This window comes from Phacochoerus africanus, chromosome 10, assembly GCF_016906955.1.
Source record: "Phacochoerus africanus isolate WHEZ1 chromosome 10, ROS_Pafr_v1, whole genome shotgun sequence".
Classification (NCBI taxonomy): domain Eukaryota; kingdom Metazoa; phylum Chordata; class Mammalia; order Artiodactyla; family Suidae; genus Phacochoerus; species Phacochoerus africanus.
Window position 1 is genome coordinate 32,492,979 of NC_062553.1, and position 24,666 is coordinate 32,517,644.

The 24,666-nt window shown below is 42.4% G+C and overlaps 1 protein-coding gene across 1 annotated transcript in view; it reads left to right on the top strand.

Annotated features, from left to right (window-relative positions):
* Positions 1–24,666, top strand: part of LIMCH1 (LIM and calponin homology domains 1) — a 356,320-nt gene that overhangs the window by 119,289 nt on the left and 212,365 nt on the right. The window contains 1 exon segment of the mRNA XM_047799516.1: positions 18,371–18,441. Within this exon segment, the coding sequence (XP_047655472.1) occupies positions 18,371–18,441 (71 nt within the window).

Genomic DNA, 24,666 nt, shown 5'->3' on the forward strand with positions numbered 1-24,666 from the left:
GTTATTTGATAATTCTCCAATGTCATGGATATTGTAATATGTTTAAAACACATTAAGTTAACTGTTAGTCTCATGATGTGTATGTAATACAGATTGTGAGTTTGCAGGAGTATTTTGGAGCCAGGTCGTATGGCTCAAGGGAGAAGAGAATGTGTGTCTCCTCCTCACTCTGTGGTCAGTGACATCAGGCTGAGCTTGCAATCAGCCCCGGTGGGAGTATTCACCATGGAGATGGGCAAATGCTACCTATGCCTCAGGGCTCTTGTCCCCTCCTCACCTCAGGAGAACCAGTTGTTAAGCATTTAGCAAAAAACCAGTGATTCTAGGCCATCTCTCAGGATGGCTTGATTAAAAGGAGTTTTCAAAATATAACCATGGACTTCTTAGAACACATCACATATTCTAACAGTAACACAGTTACCTTTTTTTTTTTTTTTTTTGCCGCACCCACAGCATGTAGAAGTTCCCAGGTCAGGGATCACATCTGAGCCACAGTGGTGGCAATGCGGGATCCTGACCCACTGCACCGGGCCAGGGATTGAACCCGCACCTCCGCAGAGACAAGCCAGATCATTAACTCACTGTAACACAGCAGGTACCTTTATTTTGTTACTGTTTTTGTTTGGTTTTGATTTTTTTTTTTTTTTTTAGGGCTGCAGGTGTGGCTTATGGAAGTTCCCAGGCTGATTTTTTTTTTTAGGGCTGCAGGTGTGGCTTATGGAAGTTCCCAGGCTAGGGGTTAAATTGGAGCTACGGCTGCCAACCGCAGCCACAGCCACATGGGATCTGAGCCTTGTCTGTGACCTGCACCATAGCTCACAGCAATGCCAGATCCTGAACCCACCGAGTGAAGCCAGAGATGGAACTTGCAACCTCATGGTTCCTAGTCGGGCTCGTTACCACTGAGCCACACCAGGAACTTCCCATCATTACCTTTTTATACCACTTTTTCCGTTCATTTTTCTGGCCTTTTAGTTAATGACGTTTTTCAAGGCGATGTGTGGGCAGAAGGTCCTGTTGCTGGCTTTGTTTTGTTTTTTTGATTAAACATGGATTTTCCCTACTAGGTTTATATCAAATAGCCTTCTTGTTTTTTTCTTTAATTTACCTGGGGTAGTGTAGCATTACACTGTTCTCTTCTGTTTTTTTGTAACACCCTGAAGGCCGGATTCCTTCCTAGTTGATGTGGACAGCATTTGTGCTGGAAACTTTGTGCAAGGAGAGCTTCATAGCGTCATAGCAACATGCTTCATAGCAACTTGCTTCATAGCAACATGCTTGGAAACCAAGATGGCGCTGCTGCCTCAGTGGAGGGTGTCAGTGAGGCCCCTGGACCAATGGCCCTTTAGTGGGCTGGGATCACTACCTGCTGATTCCATCGCAAAGAAGCCCAAAGAACAGATTTCCTGCCATAATACATTATTCGTAAGCCTAAAGAACCAGAGGAAGATACAGAGGGGAATATTTTGTTGTAGAAACACTAGTGGTCTCAAATGAGGCATCTTATCTCTCTGCCTTCTCTTCCCTCTCCATTAGTGGATATTTATTTTTCATCCCACAGGGGATCGCGCTGTATGTAGGGTTATCTCAAGTTGGATTCTTTGGATACAAGTGTGATGATGTTTTAAATACAGAGATTAAAATCCAGAGATCACAGAGATTGTTAGGATTTCACCCCCGCGGTGGACAGTATCAGGCAGATGTTTTGACATTTCTCTGGATTGGGAGATTTATTTTCTTATGCCACATTTTGAGGAAGAGGCACACTGAAGAGAGAAGGCGGCATCGGCAGGGGGACATCAGGTCTTTATTCACCACTGATGGGAGGGAAAATCAGCGGGGATACAGGCATATTTAGGCAGCCTAGCCTCCTGGTTGGGAACATGGCTCGGGAACCAGATGGCCCACCTTGGACCCTGGCTTTGCCACCTACTGTATGAAATAGGGACAGTTACTTAATGGTCTATACTTTGGTTTCTTCTCCTGGAAAACAGGGGTGATAATAATAATACTATTTCTACCAGGGCCCTGAAAGCCCACTGAACACCTTCGTGTAAACTCAGAAATACATCACAGGGGGGACTCTATGGGCTTGGGTACAGACAGTGGCTTTATGTGAATTAGGAAGAGTTTGTGTAGTTTGACCAAGACTGCTCAGGCTGGCTTCCAGCCCAACTTGTCTCCTCAGCTGGGCACCTTTGTTCAGGGCACAACCTGTGCAACCAGCTGTGGTAGCTCTGACAAACATGCCAGAGAAGGGAAGAGCATGTGAGTCAATTAAGATTCCGTTAAAGATGGAGTTCCCATCATGGCACAGCAGAAACGAATCCGACTCGCATTATGAGGTTTCAAGTTCGATCCCTGTCCTCACTCAGTGGGTTAAGGGTCCAGGGTAGCCGTGAGCTGTGGTGTAGATCGCAGACGCAGCTCAGATCTGATGTTGCTGTGACTCTGGTGTAGGCTGGCAGCTGTAGCTCTGATTGGACCCCTAGCCTGGGAACCTCCATATGCTGTGGGTGTGGCCCTGAAAAGCAAAAAAAAAAAAAAAAAAAAAAAAGATTCAGTTAAAGATGCTGTTATTATCCTCATCAAAATTTCTTGAGAGGCTGAGGTGGAAGAGGATTCAGAGCATCTGTAGATTCGTGCAGAGTTTTCTTAGAGAACTGGAGTGATTTGCCAGAAGCCCTTGGTTATTAGAGAACTGTGGCTTGAGCCAAGTTGTCTTGACTTTCAGCCTCCAACCAATCCTGACTAGGGGTCTGTAGACAACCATTGAGATTCAAACTGCAGAACCCTTGATAGAAGATGGGGGAAGAGGCACCATGGCCATTTCCGACCCCAGGCATCTGCCTAGAATCATTCAAAGGGTAAAATCCCAGAAGATGGGATAACCATAAGTTTGTTTTCTGTGTTTGTGAGTCTGTTTCTATTTTGTAAATAAGTTCCTTTGTATTATTTTTTAGATTACACATATAAATGATATAATATCATATTTGTCTTTGTCTGGCGTCGTTCACACAGTATGATAATCTCTGGGTCCACCCATGTTGCCACAAGTGGCATTATTTCATTCATTTTTATGTCTGCGTAATGTCCCATTGTATGTATGTACCATGTCTTCTTTATCCATTCATATGTGGATGGGCCCTTCGCTTGCTTCCTGGTCTTGGCTATTGTAAATGGAGCTTCTGTGAACATTAAAGTGCAGGTGTCTTTTCAGATTAGAGTTTTTGTCTTTTCTGAATATATGCCCAGGAGTGGAATCCCTGGATCATAGGGTAACTCTATTTTTAGGAAGCTCCACACTGTCTTCCATCGTGCCAGTCACCATTTTAATAGTAGACGAGGAATATTATTAGATGGTGGTATATTTCTGTTACATGTGCATGAAAAACCTTTTACAAGTGGTATTTTCTTACTATAAAGCCTTTTCTGAGTTAAACCAAATGGAAAAAAAGAGAAAACAAAGGGGTTGCACCGCTATAGAGATGAGATCAACCTATATATCCCCAGTCCCTCCTTTAAATCTGTTTTGTTTGTTTGTTTGTTCTTTTAGCTTTTTTAGCACTGCATGTACAGCATATGGAAGTTCCCAGGCTAGGGGTTGAATCAGAGTTGCAGCTGCCAGCCTACACCACAGCCACAGCAACATCAGATCTGAGCTGCATCTGCGACCTACATCACAGCTCAGGGCTACACTGGATCCTTAACCAGCCTACACCATAGCCACAGCAACATGGGATCCTTAACCCAATGAGTGCAGCTGGGGATCGAACCCACATCCTCATGGATACTAGTCAGGTTTGTAACCTGCTGAGCCATGAGGAACTCCAAAATCTTTTAAATCATAAAATATAACACAACTAGGGAAAACCGCATAAATTTGTAGTTTAGTTAATTATTTGAGGTGAACAGTTTTAGAATCACAGTCTCAGGAAGTAGATCCAAGGAGTTCCCGTTATGGAGCAGTGGAAACGAATCCAACTAAGAGCCATGAGGTTGCGGGTTCGATCCCTGGCCTTGCTCAGTGGGTTAAGGATCTGGCGTTGCCGTGAGCTGTGGTGTACATCGCAGACGTGGCTCGGATCTGGCATTGCTGTGGCTGTGGCGTAGGCCGGCAGCAACTGCTCCGATTAGACCCCTAGCCTGGGAACCTTCTTATGCTGCAGGTGTGGCCCTAAAAAGACAAAAAGACCAAAAAAAAAAAAAAAAAAAAGAAGTAGATCCAATTCAAGAAGTACAATTTTGTCATCCTGGAAGCCCATCCTGGGATCCCCCCATTGATAATTCCTTCTCTCCTTTTAAAAGTCACTCTTCTAATTTTATGTTGACTACTTCCTTGCTCTTCTTCATAGTTGTGTTGCTCAAGTCATACCAATTTTTAAAAGGACAGAATGGAGTTCCCTGGTGGCTCGGTAGGTTAAGGATTGGGCATTGTCACTGCTGTGGTACAGTTTCCATCCCTGGCCCAGAAACTTCTGCATGCCATGGATGCAGCCAAAAATAAAATAATAAAATAAAATAAAATAAAATAAAAGGACAGGCTGTTTAAATCATGATCATCCTATCTGTACAATGACCACTTCTCATGTTTTATTTTCTCTTAGTAATCTAAAAACTTGTAGGGGCGTATTCTAGTAGTTTTCTAACTAGGCTTTGATGTGTTTTAAAATTCCAAGTACTGGTGAAATACAAGAGTTTTGTGGTTACTTTGGATTCTTAGCTAAAAATGATTCAGTTAGTAGAATATCAAATGGTGAAATCAATCAGTTCTTCAGACAGCCCTATAACTGTCATAGGACTGTGTGTCCTTGGCAGATCCTCTAGTTCCCGTTCTTTGCCTCAAACCAGGAAGCCAAGGGGCTTGGCCTGCCTTCCTTCCCATTCTCAGTGCTAACGTCATGTCGATTTGATGGCTGACACAAGCCATTTCGGTGTATTGAGCAGGTGAGAGAGTGGGTTGAGTATACATGAAATGACCGATAGTGAACTGTCATCAGTGACATCAAATATGAACAAGTGCTTCTAGAAACAGTGAGGAGGCACCGGACAGGTTTTTGACCTCAGTACTTTCCCTGGACTGCTGAATCGTTCTCAGACAGCATTTTATTATGAATATTTTGCAACATGAGAGGGAGGGAGGGGAGGAGGCAGGGAGAGGGAGACTTTTCCCTGGACTGCTGAATGCTCCAGACAGCATTTTATTATGAATATTTTGCAACATGAGAGGGAGGGAGGGAGGGAGGGAGGCAGGGAGAGGGAGAAAGGGAAAGAGAAAGGGCAGGGAAGAAGGGAGGAAGGAAGACAGGCAGGCTAGTTGGTCCAAATAGGTCATATGCCCTCCAACGAGTTTCAGTAAGTATTAATATTTTCTATATTTACCTCTTAGGCACATGGAGGCACACATAACCCTATTTTTTCAACCTTTTCAAAATAAATTACCAGTATCGGGTCCTTTCCCTCTAAATACTTTGCTGCACATCTCCAAGATATAAGAACATTCTTCTGCATGACCACTGTGCCACTGTCGCTCTTAATAACGCAAAGTCGTGCTCTGATATTTTGTGTATATTCAGCTTTCCCCAATCGTGCCCAAAACATCACCTATAAATCTTCTCTTAAACCAGGATTTCATTAAGGCACACACCATGCAATTTGTTGTCATGTCTCTGAAGTCTCTTAAAGAAAAGTCTCCCCTTTTCTTTACAGCACTTGGCTTTTTGAAGGCCAATTTTCTTATAAAATGTGTCATTTTTTGGATTTGCCCAATTGTTTCCTCATGGCCTCATTTCATCCAGACAGTGTGTAGAGGAGCATATGACATCGTGAGATTTTGTATGCAGCACCCACTGGCCCAGATCCATCTGTGAAGCAGCAGATGAGCTTCAACGATGCTTTCTCTTGAGCAATAGTTTTGAACGACAATTGCAACCACCTGATTTAGACACTGCAGGGTGGATTTTTTCCTCTCCTTAGAAGCTTGAGAAAAAATAGAACTTCCAGTCAGTCATAAATATATTATTAAATGGTTTCCACTCATGATTCTAACCTCAAACTACCTTGGAAAGTGGGCTTCTACAACCTTCTCTTAAAGCTGATGGATCAGGAGTTCCCCTTGGGGCTCATAGGGCTAAGAATCTGACATAGTCTCTGTGAGGATGCAGGTTTGATCCCTGGCCTCACTCAGTGGGTTAAGAATCTGGTGTTGCCACAGGCTGCAGCCTAGGTTGCAAATGTGGCTTGGATCTGGTGTTGCTGTGGCTGTGGTGTAGGCTGGCAGCTGCAGTTCTGGTTTGACCCCTAGCTTGGGAATTTCCATATGCTGCGGGTGTGGCCCTAAGAAGAAAAATAGTAATAATAACAAAAAAATAAAGATGATGGGTCAGGCGCAGAGAAATGAAGCCACTGGTCCAGTGTCATGTAGCTCCTAAGTGCCAAACTGAAATTTGGACCCAGATTTGCCTAATTCAGAAGTTTTGTATTTCACTGTGCTGAGCACCAGGTGACAGTTCTGTATACTATTCATCAAAATTAGCCATGAACTGAAGTATTTAAGGGGTGACATGATCCACAGGTAAAAATAACACCATGGCTGAAGCCTGTCTCTGCTCCTGGGGATAGAGGCAACACACACGTAGCCCAGAAGTTCTCCACTAGCCCAGTTTCTTTCCAGAAAATGGGCTACTGAAGAACTTTTTTGCTTCTTTTCCTTTGCTCTCAAATCCATTGTGCACACTTTAGGTTGTGTTAAAGCTCATGAGTGTTATTGTGTTTCTTTGCAGTCTCTCTTCTGTCTCTTTGGAAGGTAAGAACAGCCTGAGGATGTGCAAACATACTTATTGCTAAACCTGATCGCATGTTTCTGGACAGACCCATTTTCTGTCTAGTGCATACAATGGCTGGATCCAAGGATGCAGTGCTTCCATGGTGCTTTGGAGCATTTCTCATACTCTTTTTTTTTTCCTGGTCATTTTTGGCTGCCCTGAGGCATATGGAGTTCCTGGGATAAGGATCAGAGCCACAGTTGCGACCTAAGCTGCAGCTGCAGCAATGCTGGATCCCTAACCCACTGTGCCGGCGTGGGTGATTGAACCCGCTCCCCCAACGTGCCGCTGATCCCATTGTGCCACAGCAGGAGCTCCATTTCTTGTATACTTAATTGGATTTTTTTTTTTTTTGTGGAGTCTCTCAATCTGTGGCCATAAACAGTTCCTTCTGGTTTTCTGATGACATGATGAAAATGTAAATGAATTCTGCAGATTGCATCTTATTATCCTCAACATTAAGCACTCAGAGATAGTGCTGGAGAGGATCGTGGTCTGATAATGTTGATTAAATCACCACATGCCTGGGCTTCTGTGTTGTTTCGTTGCCAATCCAAAGTGAAGAGCTATGGTTATTAAGAGAGGGTAGTGATGGAATTGTCATAAGAATAGGTGCCTTTGGAAGGTGGTAGGTGGGACTGTGAAAGCCTGGCCTGGGTAGAGGGAGGCCTGGCTCTAGTCTCATCCTAATTGATGGCTGGCTTATGGCCTTGCGTGAGTCACTTAATTTGCAGGACGTTATTTTTTCTCATCTGTAAAATGAAGAGGTGGTATCTATAACTTGTACTTATTCCCGTGTAGTGAGAAGAGAATGGGAGGGATCTATAAAAAGATTTCTGGGTGCATGTGAGAGATGCTTGCGGGGGGCCAGAGAGGAAGCAGAGTGACCGCAAAGAGGGCTGGTGCCTTTCCTCGCTGAGCAGTGATGGAGGCTTGGACTAGAGTGGTGGTGTAGAGGCAGAGCGAAAGGACAGGTCTACAGAGCATTTTTGGAGAGAGGAACATAGATAGCTCTTCTCGATGGTCTGAATGTGTTTTTATGTCGTTGGCAATGGGAGGTGGTGGTGCCATGCATTGATATGGAGAAGACCAGAGGTAGAACAGGTTGGGTAGAGGATGCATGTTACAATCTTGATTTTGTGATGGGGTTTTGCTTTTGACGAGTGTGAAATACCTATTAGGTATCCAAGTGGAGATGTGGAGTGAGAAATTGGATGTTTGATTCTGGATGTTGGGGGGCGGGGTGAAGGGTCAATGCCACATATAAAGATGTGTAAGTTATTGTTTGTAGGATGTTTAAAGACAAGATAGTGGGAGTTCCCATCATGGCTCAGTGGTTAATGAATCCGACTAGGAACCATGAGGTTGCAGGTTCGATCCCTGGCCTTGCTCAGTGGGTTAAAGATGTGGTGTTGCCATGAGCTGTGGTGTGGTTTACAAACGCGGCTCGGACCCAGTGTTGCTGTGGCTGTGGTGTAGGCTGGCGGCTACAGCTCTGATTGGACCCCTAGCCTGTGAACCTCCATATACCACAGAAGCAGCCCTAGAAATGGCAAAATGACCAAAAAAAAAAAAAAAAGATAGTGTAACTCATAAAAATGAACGAGTTATTTTATGTGAGATACGTATAGACCTGGGACTACCCAGGCAAGAGGTGTGACTAAAGAGAGAACAAAGGAAGCAGAGCAAGAAGAAAAAGAGCCAAGTTTTACACTTAGGAACTGCATGGGCTAGAATTACTGACGGTGACGGAGAAAGGAGAATTTATTAAGTGAGGTAGAAGGAAAACCAGGAGTGTCTGGTCATGGGGAGGCACGTGATCTAAAAGATCTCAAAGGGAAGCAGTTGACTATCAAGCTGCTGAGACCTTGATCCAGATCAGATGAAACAGGGTCTATTGGGTCAGACAATACGGCGATACTACGATTCAAGAGGAGAACCGGTAAATCGTGGCATCATTTAAGATCAGGGAGAAAAGAGCTGCAAAGAGTACTGGAAAGAGAGAAAGCAAGAATGAGGTCTGTGACAATTCTAGTACTGTTGCCAATAGTAACAGTGAAATTTTGTTTTGTGTTGTTTTTGTTTTTATTTTATTTTATTTTTTCTTTATTAAAATAGAGTTGATTGACAATGTAGTCCCGATTTCTGCTGCACAACAAAATGACCCAGTCATCTATATATATACATTCCCTTTCTTATATTATCTTCTATCACGGTCCAGCCCAATGAATTGTGTTTTAAAATCTCCTTCGGGGTTGTTCTGTGGACAATCGTGATAGCTAACAGTAGGCTATAAAATTAGGCAGGTGTCTGATGAAGGTATTACTGTTATCCCCATTTATAGATGGGGAGGCTCAGAGAGGTTCAGTGAGCTATCCAAGGTCACACAGCAAGAGAAGCTGGGAGAGAACCCCAGCCCTCTGGTTCCAGTCTTCATTCCTAACCTCTATACCACCCGGCCTCTCACACACAGGGTAATGGTGACCAACTGCAGCTCTGACTCCAGTGCTCTTAATCACCAAAGCACCTTGCTCCAGAGCCTGTGGAAAACTGAGGCCTGGAGAGGTCAAGGTCCTCCCAAGGACACTCAGCTTGACCCTGATCCCTTGCTATCCTTCCTATCCCTCTGTTGCATCCTAAGTTAATTCTTTTTTTTCTTTTTTTCAGTTTGCTTTTTTATTTATTTTTATTTTTTAAATTCCCTTTATATGACAGTGACATTTTTTGAGCTCTTTCTATGGGTCAGCAGGTGCCGTGGGAAGGGTTTGACACATACTAGGTCATTTACTCTCATGCCATTCACTTATTCTTCCTGCATTTAGAGTAGGTACAAGTATCACATTGTAAGTAGGGAAGCTGAGAGTTGGTAGAAGTTTACTAACCTGCTGATGATTTAACTTGTGCTGGTGGATCAAAGCGTAAGTTGCAAGTCTTAACCCTTTGAGAAATTTCAGTGAATTAAAAGAGGCCAGGGAGCTGAGCTATGATATTAAGAGTAATGGGTACAGGATACTCATCTAGGGGGTTTGGACTGTGAAAGGAAAGAGAAAAGCAGGGTAATGGTTGAAGGGGCTGAACTGAATTAGAGCTTTTAGGAAAAAGAAGGAAATCATTATGCTGTCAGCAGAGAGATGAAGGATGCTGTGGACCGAGGGGTAAGTTGAGATAAAGGTAGCACCTGGGGCTGGGAAAGGATGCACCTCAGAGCCTTGATAGAAGAAAGAGAAAGTGTACTTCTTTCTTCTGAGCTGGCAGGAAAAGATGAAAATGTGTATGTTGATATGTTATATAAGGCGTTGTGCGGGGGGCTAAGGGTTGTTGTCCTAAAGGAAAGTCTGACCAGATGGGCTTGATCTCACTGTGATTCCAAAAGCAAGGTCCTTGGCTATAAAATGGGGTTGGAAGTATCCATGAGGAAGTCCTTCTGGGACTGTCCCTTTAGGCGTAGGGCATTCGTGGGAAATGGGGAGAACGATTGCCTAAGACCTTTCTCTTGTCCCATCTTCTGGGATGTCTCTGTTGTTTCAGGTTCAAGTACAAATAGTTCTGACTTCACACGTCCTTTACCACATGGGCTGTGCCTACTATGGCACCTTAGCTCCTGCTCCCCCCCCCCCCCCCCGCGCCCCCTGTTCTCAGCTCTTAGGACTTGCCGCCTTTTCTCAGATAAACCTGGGTTACAGGTCTTTGTGTCTGCCTGGGGTGTCCTACTTCATCTCCTTCCTTTGAGGGGTCCTGTCTTCTCCTCTAGGACCAATTCAAATGTTAGCCCCTCAAAGGCTTTCCTTGATTATCTCAGGCAGAGAGAGTTCATTTCTTTGCTTAGATGCTGCTCAGAGACACATGGATATAGGAGCGTGCACTCTGCAGTCATACTGAGGATAAATCCTGGCTCTGCTATTTACTTGGGCTCTGCTGTTGTGTCCTTAGGCAAGTTATTTAACCTCTCTGTGTCTAGGTTTCCTTGCCTTTTTTTTTTTTAATTTTTTTGGCCTTTTTTTCTTTTTAGGGACGCACCCATGGCACATGGAGGTTCCCAGGCTAGGGGTCTAATCAAAGCTACAGCTGCCTGCCTATACCACAGCCACAGTAATACCAGATCCGAGCCTCGTCTGCAAGCTACACCCCAGCTCACGGCAACACTGGATCTTTAACCTACTGAGCGAGTCCAGGGATCGAACCCTCAACCTCATGGTTCCCAGTCGGATTCGTTTCCACTTCACCACGACGGGAACTCCGGTTTCCTTGACTTTAAAATGGAAATAATAATAAGCAGACCCACCTTATAGGGCTGTTATGAGGATTAAATAAATTAATCTGTGGCAAACATTTAGGACAGAGAGAACATATGGAAATTACTGTATGGATGGGAACGACTATCTTTCAGCTGTTTCTTTAGTTGTGCAATTTGTGTTGATTGCTTGAACCATGCTTCTCCTCCAACACCAGCTCCTGTTTTGAAGTGTTTTATCTGTCCCCCTGGATTGTAGATTCTTCCTTGGGAGGGTCCAGATCTTGTTATTTTGATCTCACTCATGCTTTTTAACACTGCCTGGCCCGAAGTAGGTATGATTGTTGGTTGATTGCTAACTTTTGCTTAGATGAGTATGATTTGAGATGGTTTACGAAGTGTTTCCATAGAATCTTGGCTTGATTTTTTTCTAGCAACCTCATTAAGGAGACAGAAATAGCGGTGGATTTATTTCTCAAATGTGGTAAATGATAAGAGCAGTTCTGTTCTGCTTTGTTTTACAATTTAGATGTCAAAAGAAAGATTCTTTTTGTTAAATAAGGCAAATATAATCAGAAGAGAAGTGAGCATGATGAGCTGCAAATAATCTTCTGTAGTAAATTAGAGATAGTTGATAGGAGAAAATCAAACCTTCTAAAAAGTGCACCTATTTTTGTACAACAATTTAGAGAAAATGTCCATGTCTTTCGCAAGTTAAGTCAAAATTAGTAAATTTTGCAGTGTTTTCTTCAATTGCTTGAATGCAAGGACCATGATTTTGCCAGCCAATAAAATCTCTTCTTAAAGTCTTTAAAAACAAGTTTCCAACGTTTATTTCAAATTCTCTTCAGACCTGCAATTTATTAGTGGACTGCAGTTTGCCCACCAGATTGCTTTCAAAAAACAACTGAAGATTAATGAAAATATTTCTGAAATACAATTTGTATCAAGGGTAATAATCAGGCTGTGAGATGGATTCTTGGCAGTGGTTGACTGTTCATGACAATTTCTTAATAGTGATGGTAACAAAGTAATTAACGAAATGTGGCATTATGATATACAACATGTTACATTATAAACACATCGTAAAAACACTGCCATAAAATTGTGTGGTTTTCTTTATTAGACTTTTTCTTAAAAAGCCCTCCATATTTCAGTGATTTGAATGGTTTAGATCAGTGCCATTGACATGGACAAACTCAGAGGCATAATGACCTTTTAATTCTATGGGACGGAAATTGAATACCAATGAATTTATTACTCAATAATTACTTGCATAAAATAGTGTGTTGATACAACATGATGTCCTCTTCTGCTTTGGGTTTGATTGCTAAGGTAGATGAAAGCTTTTCCTTTAAAACCATTAAGGTTTTGGTAAATTATCCATTAATGGACTATTTTAATCTGAGACAGGGTGTCCCTCCAACAAATACTTTGGTTTGTAATGAAAGTGAATTAATCCTAAACCATACAGCAGAAAAAAATCTGGCATTGGGCTTTCCTAAAAGGCAGATAGGGCACAGCTGGTAATGTAATTGCCAACCATAAATGCTTCTGAGGAGCCCCATTGGGAGGGGTGTATATTTAGTTTCATTGTGTCCACCGTTAAAATCATGGTGGTGGTCAGTAGTTTTATCCATGCTCTCCTAGTAGGGCTTTCCTCCGTATTTGTTTTTATGTTGAATATCTGTAGAGAACTGTAGGAACTCTGGCTTTTCCCATAGTAAGATGGGGAAGTATTGAGGGGAGCAGTGTCATGATCTAACCTGACAGGGTACCCTGGCTGCTGTGTTGAGAATAGATGGAGGAGGCAAGGGTGGATGCAGTGAACCAGCTAAGAGGCAGTCTAAGAGGCAGTCACCTAAGTGTAAGATGATGATGGCTTAGAGTAAGGTGGTAGAATGGAGGAAGTGGGTGGATTCTGACAAAATTCTGAAGGGTGGATTTGTTGGTGGGTACCATTGGCTCTGAAAGATCAGGGTCAAGCATGACTAAGCTGAACAACTGCAAGGGTAAAGTTGCAAGGACTAATTGATCAGATGGGCGAGGACCAGCAAGGTGTGGAGAGCAGCCTTTGGAGGAGTGACAAAGTGCTTTTGACATTTCATGCTGCTCTTCTCCTGTTAGCCCCTGAATGCTCCTGAACTTGGGCTCTGTTCCCACCCACCCCACATCCCATACCTCTACCACAGATCCTCCTTAAGGGCTCTACTAATTTTTTCATCCTGTTCTGTGTCCTTGGAGAGTGATCACAAGCTGATGGCTTGGCCAGTGCCTTGTTTGGAAGGTTGCCAAGAGTCTTCTGTCATTTCCCCTGCTCATGGTCTGTTGGTAATGGTGGTTGGTCCTTGGCAGCTATTTTGTGTTTTTTTTTTTCTTTTTTTTTCCCGGTAGGAATGGTTTATGCTGCTATGAAGGAATAGTAATTATCAGGCTTTGTAGTTAAAATATATAATGTGTAACATTGTAAATACATCATAAAGATGTAGCTGAGAGGGGTTATTGAGACGGGTCATCCCAAATCCTGATTTCCAATGGAAGGTCCTCCTTTTCTGAGTCTGAACTGATGGCTTAGTTTAGTGTGCAAGGTAAGGGCTTTGTAAAATTTACTTTGAGGCTTTCCCGTCATGGCACAGCAGAAACAAATCCGACTAGGAACCATGAGGTTGTGGGTTCGATCCCTGCTCTCGCTCGGTGGTTTAAGGATCCGTTGTAGCTGTGAGCTGTGGTGTAGACTGGCAGCTGTAGCTCTGATTAGACCCCTAGCCTGGGAATTTTCATATGCTGTGGGTTCAGCCTTAAAAAGCCAATATATATACATTTTACTTTGCACCGGAATCACATGGGGATCTTTTTTGAACACTTGCTCTAATTAAGTAGGTCTTGGGGAGGGTGGGAGGACAGAGTCTTCAATTCCAGGTGAAGATGCTATTGCCACCGCTGCTGCTGCTAGTGGTCTAAGGACCAGAATTTTCAGTAGCATAGTCCTTGCTGAATTTCTGGAGTCTATTCAGATGTTGACCCTCCTAACAAAGGCACAAATGTCTCTATACTAGATAGTCTAGGCTTGAAAGAATGGATGACATTTGGACCAGTGGAAAGCCGTGTGAAAGCTATGCTGGGACCTAAAGGGTGCAGAAGGAGAAAGGAGAAAGAGGCAGAAATGAACGCTTCCTCCAAATGCATGTTGCCTACTCTCACCTCCAGAATTAGGAGTCTAGGAACTTGAATTTAATCAGACTCATCCTGATTAGCAGGCTGACTTTATTATTATTTGTTTTATTTTTTTTAATTTAATTTTTTTATTACTCAAATGAATTTATCAGATCCGTAGTTGTATAATGATCATCACAATCCAGTTTCACAGGATTTCCATCCCACAACTCAAGCACATCCAGCAGTCTGACTTTAGACTATTCAATGGACTTGAAATTTTTTGGTGGCTATGCATCACATGCAAGATAATTCATGGGTCACCAACATTTTCTTATAATCTTAATGGTATGTTACCTTCTGTTATGGTCAACATTTAGAGGTCTGCTTTCCTCCCCAGTCTGTGAGCTTTCTGCATGCAGTAGGCAGGTCTTGTTCATATTTCTATCTCCAGGCCCTGATCATCATCATCACTCAGTAAATGAGGAGGGACCTGGCTTAACTTAGCCAGAGGTTCTGTAATAAGTGTAGCTAAACTATCTTGGGTTCTGGAGTTCCCATTGTGGCTCAGTGGAAACAAACCCCACTAGCATTCATGAGGATATGGGTTCGATCCCTGGCCTCACTCAGTGGGTTAAGGATCTAGTGGTGCTGTGAGCTGTGGTGTAGGTTGCAGACATGGCTTGGATCTGGCATTGCCGTGGCTGTGGTGTAGTCCGCAGCTCCGGTTTGACCCCTAGCATGGGAACCTCCATATGCCACAGGTGTGGCCCTAAAAAGCAAAAATAAATAAATAAACTATCTTGGGTTCTCCATGTTAGCCCTATTTGCACTAGAATATAATACTTTTAACGAAAACTGTCAAGACCTGAAAAAATGTTTTTAAAATCTTCTAATCACTTCTTGGTGAATGGAAGTTAGTTTTTTAGAGAGTATTCGTCAGGTTTTGAGAGTATAAATCGGGACTAATACAGTTAGGAGAGAAAACGCTGTGGTGTTTAAAATCTGTGGTTAAATTTTTATCTTTATAAAGCCTTTCTTTAATTCCTTTGTTAATTTTTTAGTTTGGGAAAAAAGCTAGATATTTGCAAACTTTTTCTCTTTTTTTCCTCACCTTCCCTCAAATAAGAATGAGAGGATATTAACAAGGACTTTTTTTGAGGCAGTGTATTATACTGGCGTGTGAACTGTCTTTCTAGTGGAAGTGGTAATGAGGATGTTTCATAATCGAACTTGAACTTTGATTTATAAGAGCTGGGACAGCTTAGTTTCCCTAGACTGCTCTCTTAAAACAAACAAACGAACAAAACTTGTTTGGCTTTTCTGATGATTAAAGTATTATGTATGAATTGGGGAAAGTTTTAGAAAGATAGGGAAATTTTTAAAGGAGAAAATGAAAGTCTGATTTCCATGATGAAGAGATAGGTATTGGCATATTTCCTTTGTCTCTGTCTCTGTCTGTCTCTCTGTGTCTCTGTCTCTCTCGCTCTGTCTCTGTCTGTCCATCTGCCATTATATGTGTGTGTGTATCTCTATTATAATGTCTTCAGAAGGAAATGCTGCCCTCATAGAGTAAAGTGGGAAGTATACTTTCCTTTTCAGTGGACCGGAAGAGTTTGTATAGAAATGCATCACTTCATTCTTAAATATTTGCTCTAATTTACCGGGTAATCCTTTTGGGCCTGATATTTTCTTTTGGGAAGGTTATCTGCTTCTTTGTTGAGTGAACTTTGGTTGTTTGTGTCAAAGGATTTATTCGTTTCATCTAAGTTAGTGAAATTAGTGGCACAGATTTATTTATAATATTCTCTTATAACGAAAGATTATCAATTTTATTAGCTAAAGGTTTCTAAATTTCATTGATCTCAAATAATTAGCTTTTTATCTCATTGATTTTTTTTTTCCTCCATTGGTTTTTGGTTTTCTATTAGATTTGAACTCATATAATTTTTCCTTTTTCTACTTAATCTGAGTTTAATTTTCTTAAGTTGGGAGCAGAATTCATTGATTAGAGATCTTTTTTTTTTTTTTTCTGATATAGGTGTTTTGTGCTATGCATTTTCCCCAAATACTGCTTTAGTGTCTTTCCATACATTTTTTTGGCCATTCCTGAAGCATGCAGGAGTTCCCAGGCCAGGGATTGAACCTGTGCTGTAGTAGTGACTGGAGCCACAGCATGACAATGCCAGATCCTTAACCGGCTAGGCCTAGGGAACTCCATTTCCATACATTTTTATATTGCCATATTCTTTCACTGCAAAATACATTTTAATTTCTTTTGATTTCTTCCATCAATGGATTGTTTAGAATTGCATTACTCAGTTTAAAATGTTGGGGGATTTTTTTCAGAGACATTTCTGTTGTTAATTTCTGATTTCATTCCATTGTGGTCAGATAACGTATTTTTTGTTGATTGAATTCTTTTAAGTTTGTGGGGACTTGTTTTCTAACCTAGAAATTGGTCTATTTCAAGAAATGTTCATTGTGAACTTAAGAAAAATGTTTATTTTGTTGTATGGTGGAGTATTTTGGACTGTTAATCAAGTCAATTTGGTTGATAGGGTTGTTCAAGCCTTCTTTTATCCTTACTGACTTTTTCTCTGCTTATTCTATCAGTTATCAAAGAGAGATATTAAATCTCTGACTCTAGTTTTGAATTTATTTATTTCTCCTTGCAGATCTATCTGTTTTGGCTTTTGTGTCTTGAAAGTTTTGTGTGTGTATTTTTTTTTCCTTTTTTTTTTCTTTTTGTAGGACCGCACCCACAGCATACGGAGGTTCCCAGGCTAGGGGTGGAATCAGAGCTTCAGCTGCCGGCCACAGCCACAGCCACAGCAACGTGGGATCTGAGCTGCATCTGCGACCCACACCACACAGCTCACGGCAACTCTGGATCCTTAACCCCCTGAGCACTGAGCTAGGCCAGGGATCAGACCTGTGTCTTTATGGATGCTAGTCTTAACCACTGAGCCTGAGTCACTGCAGGAACTCCTGTGTTTTTTAATTAGGTGTAAAAATATTTAGAATTGTTATGCCTTCCTGATGACCTAAAACCTTTGTCATTATAAGATCACTTTCTCTGTCCCTGGTATTGTTCTTTGCTCTAGAAGTTAATATAACCACGTTAGCTTTCTTTTGATCGGTACTAGCATCCTATTCTTCTATTTTTAACTTATTCATGTCTTTATATTTAAAGCATATTTCTTGTAGGCATCGCATAAATGGATCTTGCTTTTTAAATATAATCTGATGATTTCTGTCTTTTAGTTAGGGTGGTTGTACAGCATTTATATTTAATGCTCTGACTGATATGGTTAGGTTTAAGTCTATAATGTTTGCTTTCTATTTATTCCATCTATTCTCTATTCCCTTTAACTCCCCCCCCCATTGTTAGAGTATTTTTTTAATGATTTGATTTAATTTTCTTTCTTGGATCGTTAGCAATATTTAAAAATTTTGTGATTTTAGAGGCAGCTTAGAATTTATAGCATGCATATTTCCCTGGCATATGGTAGATACTCAATAAATATTTACTGAATGAACAAATTAATGCCCTGGCGCTGACACCAAAGGGCTGCTGAGAGCCAGAGGCATCAAGAAAGGCCATCAGTCCTGAGCTGTCAGACACAGCACAGTTTATTGTTTTCCCAGCTTTTATTTTCCTCTTTCACATCATGTTATTACGGCTATTGGCTTTATTCATGCTGTCTTGATGTCAGTCTCTTGAGGTTTGGGGGTCTGTGTCCTTCTCTCCTCTGCCCCCTTAATGTTTTAACAAATAGAAATTTTATCCTTAGGTGGTACTTTCTGCAGGCTTTTTTGAAAGTGTGGGTTAGATCCTCAGGATGAAAGAGGCTGTGACCTTATCATGGCCAAACTCAAAAAGTAATATCCTTATCAGGAAGAACAGATATTTTTTAAAGGTGATAGATAGGGAAAAAAAGCTTCAAAGACATAGTCTAATTTTAAGATTAGCTGAACTAAGCAAAGCTACACACGAAAAGGAAATTCAGACCTAACAGATGTTCCCCATTCTTGAAATGCCACCACTTATTCAAGGCTCTTGAAGTAGCTTGGACAAAGAAAAAAAAAAAAAAAATCATTGAGCTTCCTTATTAAAAAAAGAAAAATTTATGGTCTGTTTTTCTTTTTTCTTTTCCAGCAAGTAACCGGCAGAAGTTTTGGTGATAAAGATTTTCGGACAGGGTTAGAAAATGGAATCCTTCTCTGCGAGTAAGTATAGCCTGTATTAAGTTGGTTTTATTTAAGAAAAATCACTAATGCCATTCAGTTTGTCTGCAGAATTTCCAGTGTTTTGTTTTGAATTTATTCATAGTTTGACTCTGAAATAAAAAAGTAATTACTGGGTGGAGTTCCCATTGTGGTGCAGTGGAAACAAATCCACCTAGGAACCCTGAGGTTGCCGGTTCGATCCCTGGCCTCACTCAGTAGGTTAAGGATCCAGCGTTACCATGAGCTGTGGTGTAGGTTGCAGATGAGGCTCAGATCTGGCGTTGCTGTAGCTGTGGCGTAGACTGGCCGCTGTGGCTCCGATTCAACCCATATGCTGTGGGTTTGGTCCTAAAAAAAAAATCATTGGGTTAGGCAGTAAATGTAAGCAATCTTGGTGTCAGTAGGGAGTGGTGGGGACTGCGGCAATTTCAAACCATGTAAAGAAGAAGTATCGGTAGATGCTCCTCAGCTCCAGCAACTTTTCTGATGTAGGAATTTGGGTCCAAGTAATTGGAAGGATATGGACCAAATTGTGGTAGGAGCAGCAGCTTGCCCCCCTTATTCCTCCCCACCCCCTAAAAACACAGCGTGGGCCAAATGAAAGCAGTGCCTCTGTTTACTTACAACATTGTGACACATGCCAGGTAATGTTCCTCACTAAGCCCACTTCCCTAAGTTATTTTGCATATATTAAATCTGTGCTGTTGACAAAATAAGTGTAGTGTTCAGGTTTTATGTTTTGAACCTGAGCTTTGCCTCTAGAGTGCTCCCGTGATGATGGATTTGAGAGCTTTTGGTGAAGTGGTTTCAGACACAAAATAAGCCAGAGCCTTCACACTTGTAGATGGATAGACATAAACTTCAAATTAAGAGTCCAAATATTAAATTAATTTAATAAATTCTATAATTTTGATACCGATATTTGTTTCATCGAGTTAAAATGTACATGCATGAACCATGCAGCTCCTAAATATACAAGCTGTTGGATGTTGGAAACTGGGTACATAGCATGTAACCTACACCCTGATCAGGATATAGGACAGAGGAGTTGCGATTGTGGCTCAGTGGAAACGAGTCTGACTAGCATCTATTAGGACATGGGTTCGATCCCTGGCCTCACTCAGTGGGTTAAGGATCAGGTGTTGTTGTGAACTGTGGTGTAGGTCGCAGATGGGGCTTGGATCTGGCATTGCTGTGGCTGTGGCATAGGCCACCGGCTACAGCTCTGATTTGACCGCTAGCCTGGGAAGCTCCATATGCCTCATGTGTGGCCATAAAAAAAAGATATAGGATAGAAATTTCCCTCATATCCCTTCCCAGTCAATTTCAACCACCAATAGAAAAGCGCCATTCTGATTCTATCACCATAGCATCTTTGTTGCCTTATCTTGGACTTCATGTAAATGGAATCACATAGGATGCATTCTTATTCTGGGGACTTGCAGAATTTTCTTTGAGACCCACTGATGCAGCTGAAAGAACAGGGAGTTTAGAGCCTGAGAATTGGAGACTCAAGTCCTTTCTTCAACCCTTAAATCATTTAGCCTCCTCAAATCTCGTTTATTTCTCTTTAAAATGGTAATAAAACATTTATCACTCTTGCATACTTCATACGTTCTTTGTGAATTTCAACAGGATGATATGGACAAGATGCTTTTAAAAATTACATTTGCTCTACAAATGTTGATTATTATGCAGCCACTTTCAACACAGTTCATGTCAGCATTTGTTTTTCCTGCTCTCCACTGCCCTGCTTCTTCAAAGGAATTTTATAGCCCCGATGCTGTTTCTATACTTCCTTCCTGTGGCGTCTCTCCTCTTCTCATACCTTACTTTCCTCACCCCCTCTTTTCCCTTTATTAAATCTAAGTCAGAACTCATCTCTTAGGAAAACCGTAATTAGTTTAGCATCTCATGGAGACAAGCTCAGACAGGCTCCAAACACTTGCCTCGTGTTTAACACCTGCTTCTCCAGTGATTCTGGGCTTAGCCCTCTCCTGATGTTAGCAGACTAGCCAGAATCTGATCTAATTTATGTGCATCCTGTTCTCTTCAGTCTGTTGAAGTGGAATCTTTGGTACCAAGTCTTGTTTACCTAACATATGCCCCAAAGATTCTTACACACATCCACCCCTCTGCTATATGATAAATCTGTCATGGAGTCCTAGCACCTGCCTGCCTGCCTTTGGGTTAGGTGGGCTCATCTGAAGACAAGGCTCCGGATCCAGAGACATCTGCCCACATGGACTTGGCTTCTTCCAGAGATGAAGATGTTGATTGGAGGATGGCATCTCCCATGTGTGGAGGGGCACTAACCATTGGCCTTTTACAAACACATCAGTGAATGTTGGGGTTGTTTAGAGCTGGAGAGGTGGGGTTTTGGTCCAGGCCATGGCAAGACGGCACAGAGGCACAGATTATAGCCAGGAGCCTCTTTAAGTAAATAAAGGGTTTTGACTGCGGATGGGCTGAGGGTGGAGCTGAGGGATGTGTCCAGCGCACCGGATGTGGACAGATGTTACTGTCTGGGTAGGTAGGACAAAACCCAAGACAAATGAATTGTTGCCTGACTCCTCTAACCACAGAGGATTAGACCCACTGGTGTATTTGAAGGAGTCTAAGGACCAGGGTCACGTCTTGGCTTCCCCGTGGGACTCCATCTGGCAGCCCCAACACAGTTTGTAAAAGTGGGACCAACTGCACTGATGGCCTGAGGCGAGGAAAGCCAGGAGCACAAGCTGCTGCTGGAGCCTTGGAGAGAAGCTGGATCTGCAGCCAGACAAACCAGATGCAAAGGTCTAAGTCCAGGGCCACAGAGCAATGACCGACAAAAGTGTGACCCAGGAGCAGTTCGCACTGCCTGTCAGGATGGATGGAGAAACTCTCCCTCTCTTTTCGGGTCGGGGCAGGGCACAGCTAGGATTGGGGCTGCCACACACTGAGATTAGCAAGTGTATTTTCTGAGACTCGTATCCAGAGAACATTCTGGCAAGGAAGGGGTCTCGCACTGTTCTAGGCATGGGGTTGGTTGGTTGAGGGCAGGGCCCAAAAGGCAGGAAAGTCAGTTTAGAGACTCAGGCAAGTGAGCCTCCTCCGATAGCAGATCCATGCTGGTTTCAAATGCCTGTCTTTGGAGAGCAGATGCGGATGCCTAAGACCGTGTCACCGTCAAGGCCCAGAGAGAGTTTTGTGGATGCTGGTGATTAGAAGTTCTAACTCACGACTGCCACCCATCTAGCAATACTTAAAAACATCAGAACTGGCAGTTGAGCTCTTCTGGTTGGACTGGCTTTAAATGTTGGTTGCAGCAACAAAGAGAAACCATGCATGCTCTTTGTTCAATAAAGGTTTCCTGAGTTATTTATGGGTCTGGGAAAAAAAAATACAGGAAAACCTCATAGTTCTTCTCAAATAGAAGGGCATCTTCTAGGCCTGCTTTTCCTCTTATCAGCCTGGTTCTGAGCTTACCTGTGGCCTAGGAGGCCTATTATGATACCTATTTTACAGAGCAAACAACTGAGGCACGGAGAATTCAATAACTTGGCTAAGGTTATACCAGATAAGAAAGATTTCAATTCAGAAGTCCGATTGCTTTTGCTCTTAGTCATTGTCCTGTGTCTGGAGTTGGGATTTTAATGAGAGAAAAGCAAGAGTTTGGGGGGTGGTAGAGGGATGGAGTGGGTGCTAGAAAACCCAGAGTGTTGAGAAGGGCAGTACAGAAGATAACCACAGGGTTTCCCCTGGACAGAGCAAGAAGAAGGGCTGAGCCAGGTTGGTGGTCTTGGAAAAATGTAAGCATCAAGGGTCTGGTGGTCCCTCTTAAGATAAGACGGCAAGTCCAGTGCAAGTGAGCTCATGAGCTGAGGGGGTAGGAGGCTACGGTCAGTGGAAAACATAAGGGTCTAGTTTTCTTAGGTAAGAGCCGTCAAAACTTGATGGAGACAAACGAGGTTGGTGGACTTGTAGTAAAGACAGCAGAGATGGGAGAGAGAAAAGACTGGCACCGACAGACAGCATATAAGGTGGAAATTAAGGGAGTTCCTGTTGTGGCTCAGTGGATCAAGAACCTGACTAGTATCCATGAGGATGTGGGTTCGCTGAGTGGATTAAGGATCCAGCGTTGTCGCAAGATGCGGTGTAAGGTGTAGATGGGCTCTGATCTGGCATTGCTCTGGCTTTGGTGTAGGCTGGTGACTGTAGCTCTGATTGGACCAAACCCTGGCCTGGGTATTTCCATATGCCTTGGGGTTGCCCAAAAAGACAAAAAAAAAAATTGACTAGAATCACCTGGGGAACTCTTTCACTTTGCCTATGAAATCCTCTTTCATTTTGCTGGTGCCCTTGCTTTTGCACCCCTGTATACAGCAATACTTATGCAAACATGCATAACTTACAGTAACAGCAAGAAGAAAATAGAGTGCGTGTGTCAAATAGAATTACAGGAGATGTGTTTTTGCTATATAGCCAACTCTCTCTTCCTCTTATTTTTGCCGAATCTGTGTAGTTGACGTTTAGGAGGTTAAAATGCACGCATGACCTGAGCTCTCTGCTGAGCATTAAATAAAGGTCTGGGGTCAAAGTGTAACAAAGCTGCAACAAGTGTGACACATGTCATGCTGTTAGAAACGTTAAGTGACTAGTGTGTTGTGTACTTGGCGACTTAAGAGTTTAAAAGGAAGGCTGTAAAGACCCTTCCCCAGGGAAGTTGCTCCCAGCGTAGAGCCCCTGATGCCTTCCATCTATGTCCCCGCACCCAGATCAGATAGACTTGTGAAATAATTCCTGAAAGGAAGGATTCTGACCTGTTTTCCTGGCTAAGACTTTATGACATAGATAGAGCTCTATGGAATTCCACCTCTATCAGGAGTTGACACATTCTGGCCCTTGGCTTGTTTTTGTGCAGGTCCTCCTTCTTGTGAAGAATGGTTTTAATTTATTTTTATTTTTATTTATTGTCTTCCCTTTTTAGGGCGGCATATGGAAGTTCCCAGTCTAGGGATCAAAGTGGAGCTACCGTAACCTGCCTACACCACAGCTACAGCAATGCCAGATCTGAGCCACATCTGTGACCTGCATTGCAACACCAGATCCTTAACCCACTGAGCAAGGCTAGGAATCGAACCCACATGCTCATGGATACGAGTTGTGTTCATAATCCGCTGAGCCACAATGCGAACTCCCAAAGAATGGTTTTTACATTTTTAAAGAGTTGTCACAAAAACCAAAACAAATTAAGACAAGAGTTTGTATGGGGCTCGCAGAGCCTAAAATCTTTACTACCTGGTCCTTTTTAGAAAAAATTTGCCAGCTCATTAGGACTACGGGTTTAATTTTGGTTGTAAATTGTTTACCTGCATGAAGTCAAGTAGTTGCGTTTGGGCAGTGCAAAGTGCCCTTTGGGTAAATCAAATACCCTTTCAAAAAAGGTTTTCTCAGGAGTTTTTTTTTAACAAGTCCCACCCCCTCCTTTTTTTATTTTGAAAAAAATTTATGTGTATAGAAAAGCAATAAGAATAATGTAATGATTTTTATCCATATACCCTATAGCTATATGCAAATAGTCCAGGAAAGAGAGGTATATATAGAAAGAGAGAAAGCTAGTATAGCAAACTGGTAATGATATTTGTATCTGGTTGTAGGGTATATGCTCTACCTTCTTCTCTGTGGTTTGGTTTCTCATCTTCACCCCCACCCTTTTCTTTCTTTCTAGTTTTTGTCCAAATGTATATGTTTAACAAAAGCCAGTTTAAGTCCTTCTATGGAGAGCATAGTGGAAAGTGAATGGATTTGGGAACTCCTAGCTTGCGTCCTGTGACGTTTATGGGTAGACAAAAAACAGATCACGGGATTTCCTATGCTTCGACCTAGTGGACAGTCCAGATCCTAAATTCACTTCCGGTGTGTCCTCAAGCAAATTACTCCACCTCCTTGAGCCCCAATTGCTTCCAGTACGAATGTCGAATGTCATCGTGCCTAATTCATTGGGTCGTGCAGAGGAGTAAATTAACTGATAATGTGTTTAAAACTCTTGAGTGTTTGGAACACAAGAGGCACTTAAGTGTTCACTTTCTCCTTCTGTCCATGAAATGGGGACGATTCCTCTGTGTAAGTTCCCTGAGGCAGGCCAGGGAGAGAAGATGTAAAGTATTCAGCAGTGTCTGGCACTAGGTTGGGACTCCGGATCTCTCGCTCTTTTTATTCTTATTGTTGGAAATAATCCCAAAG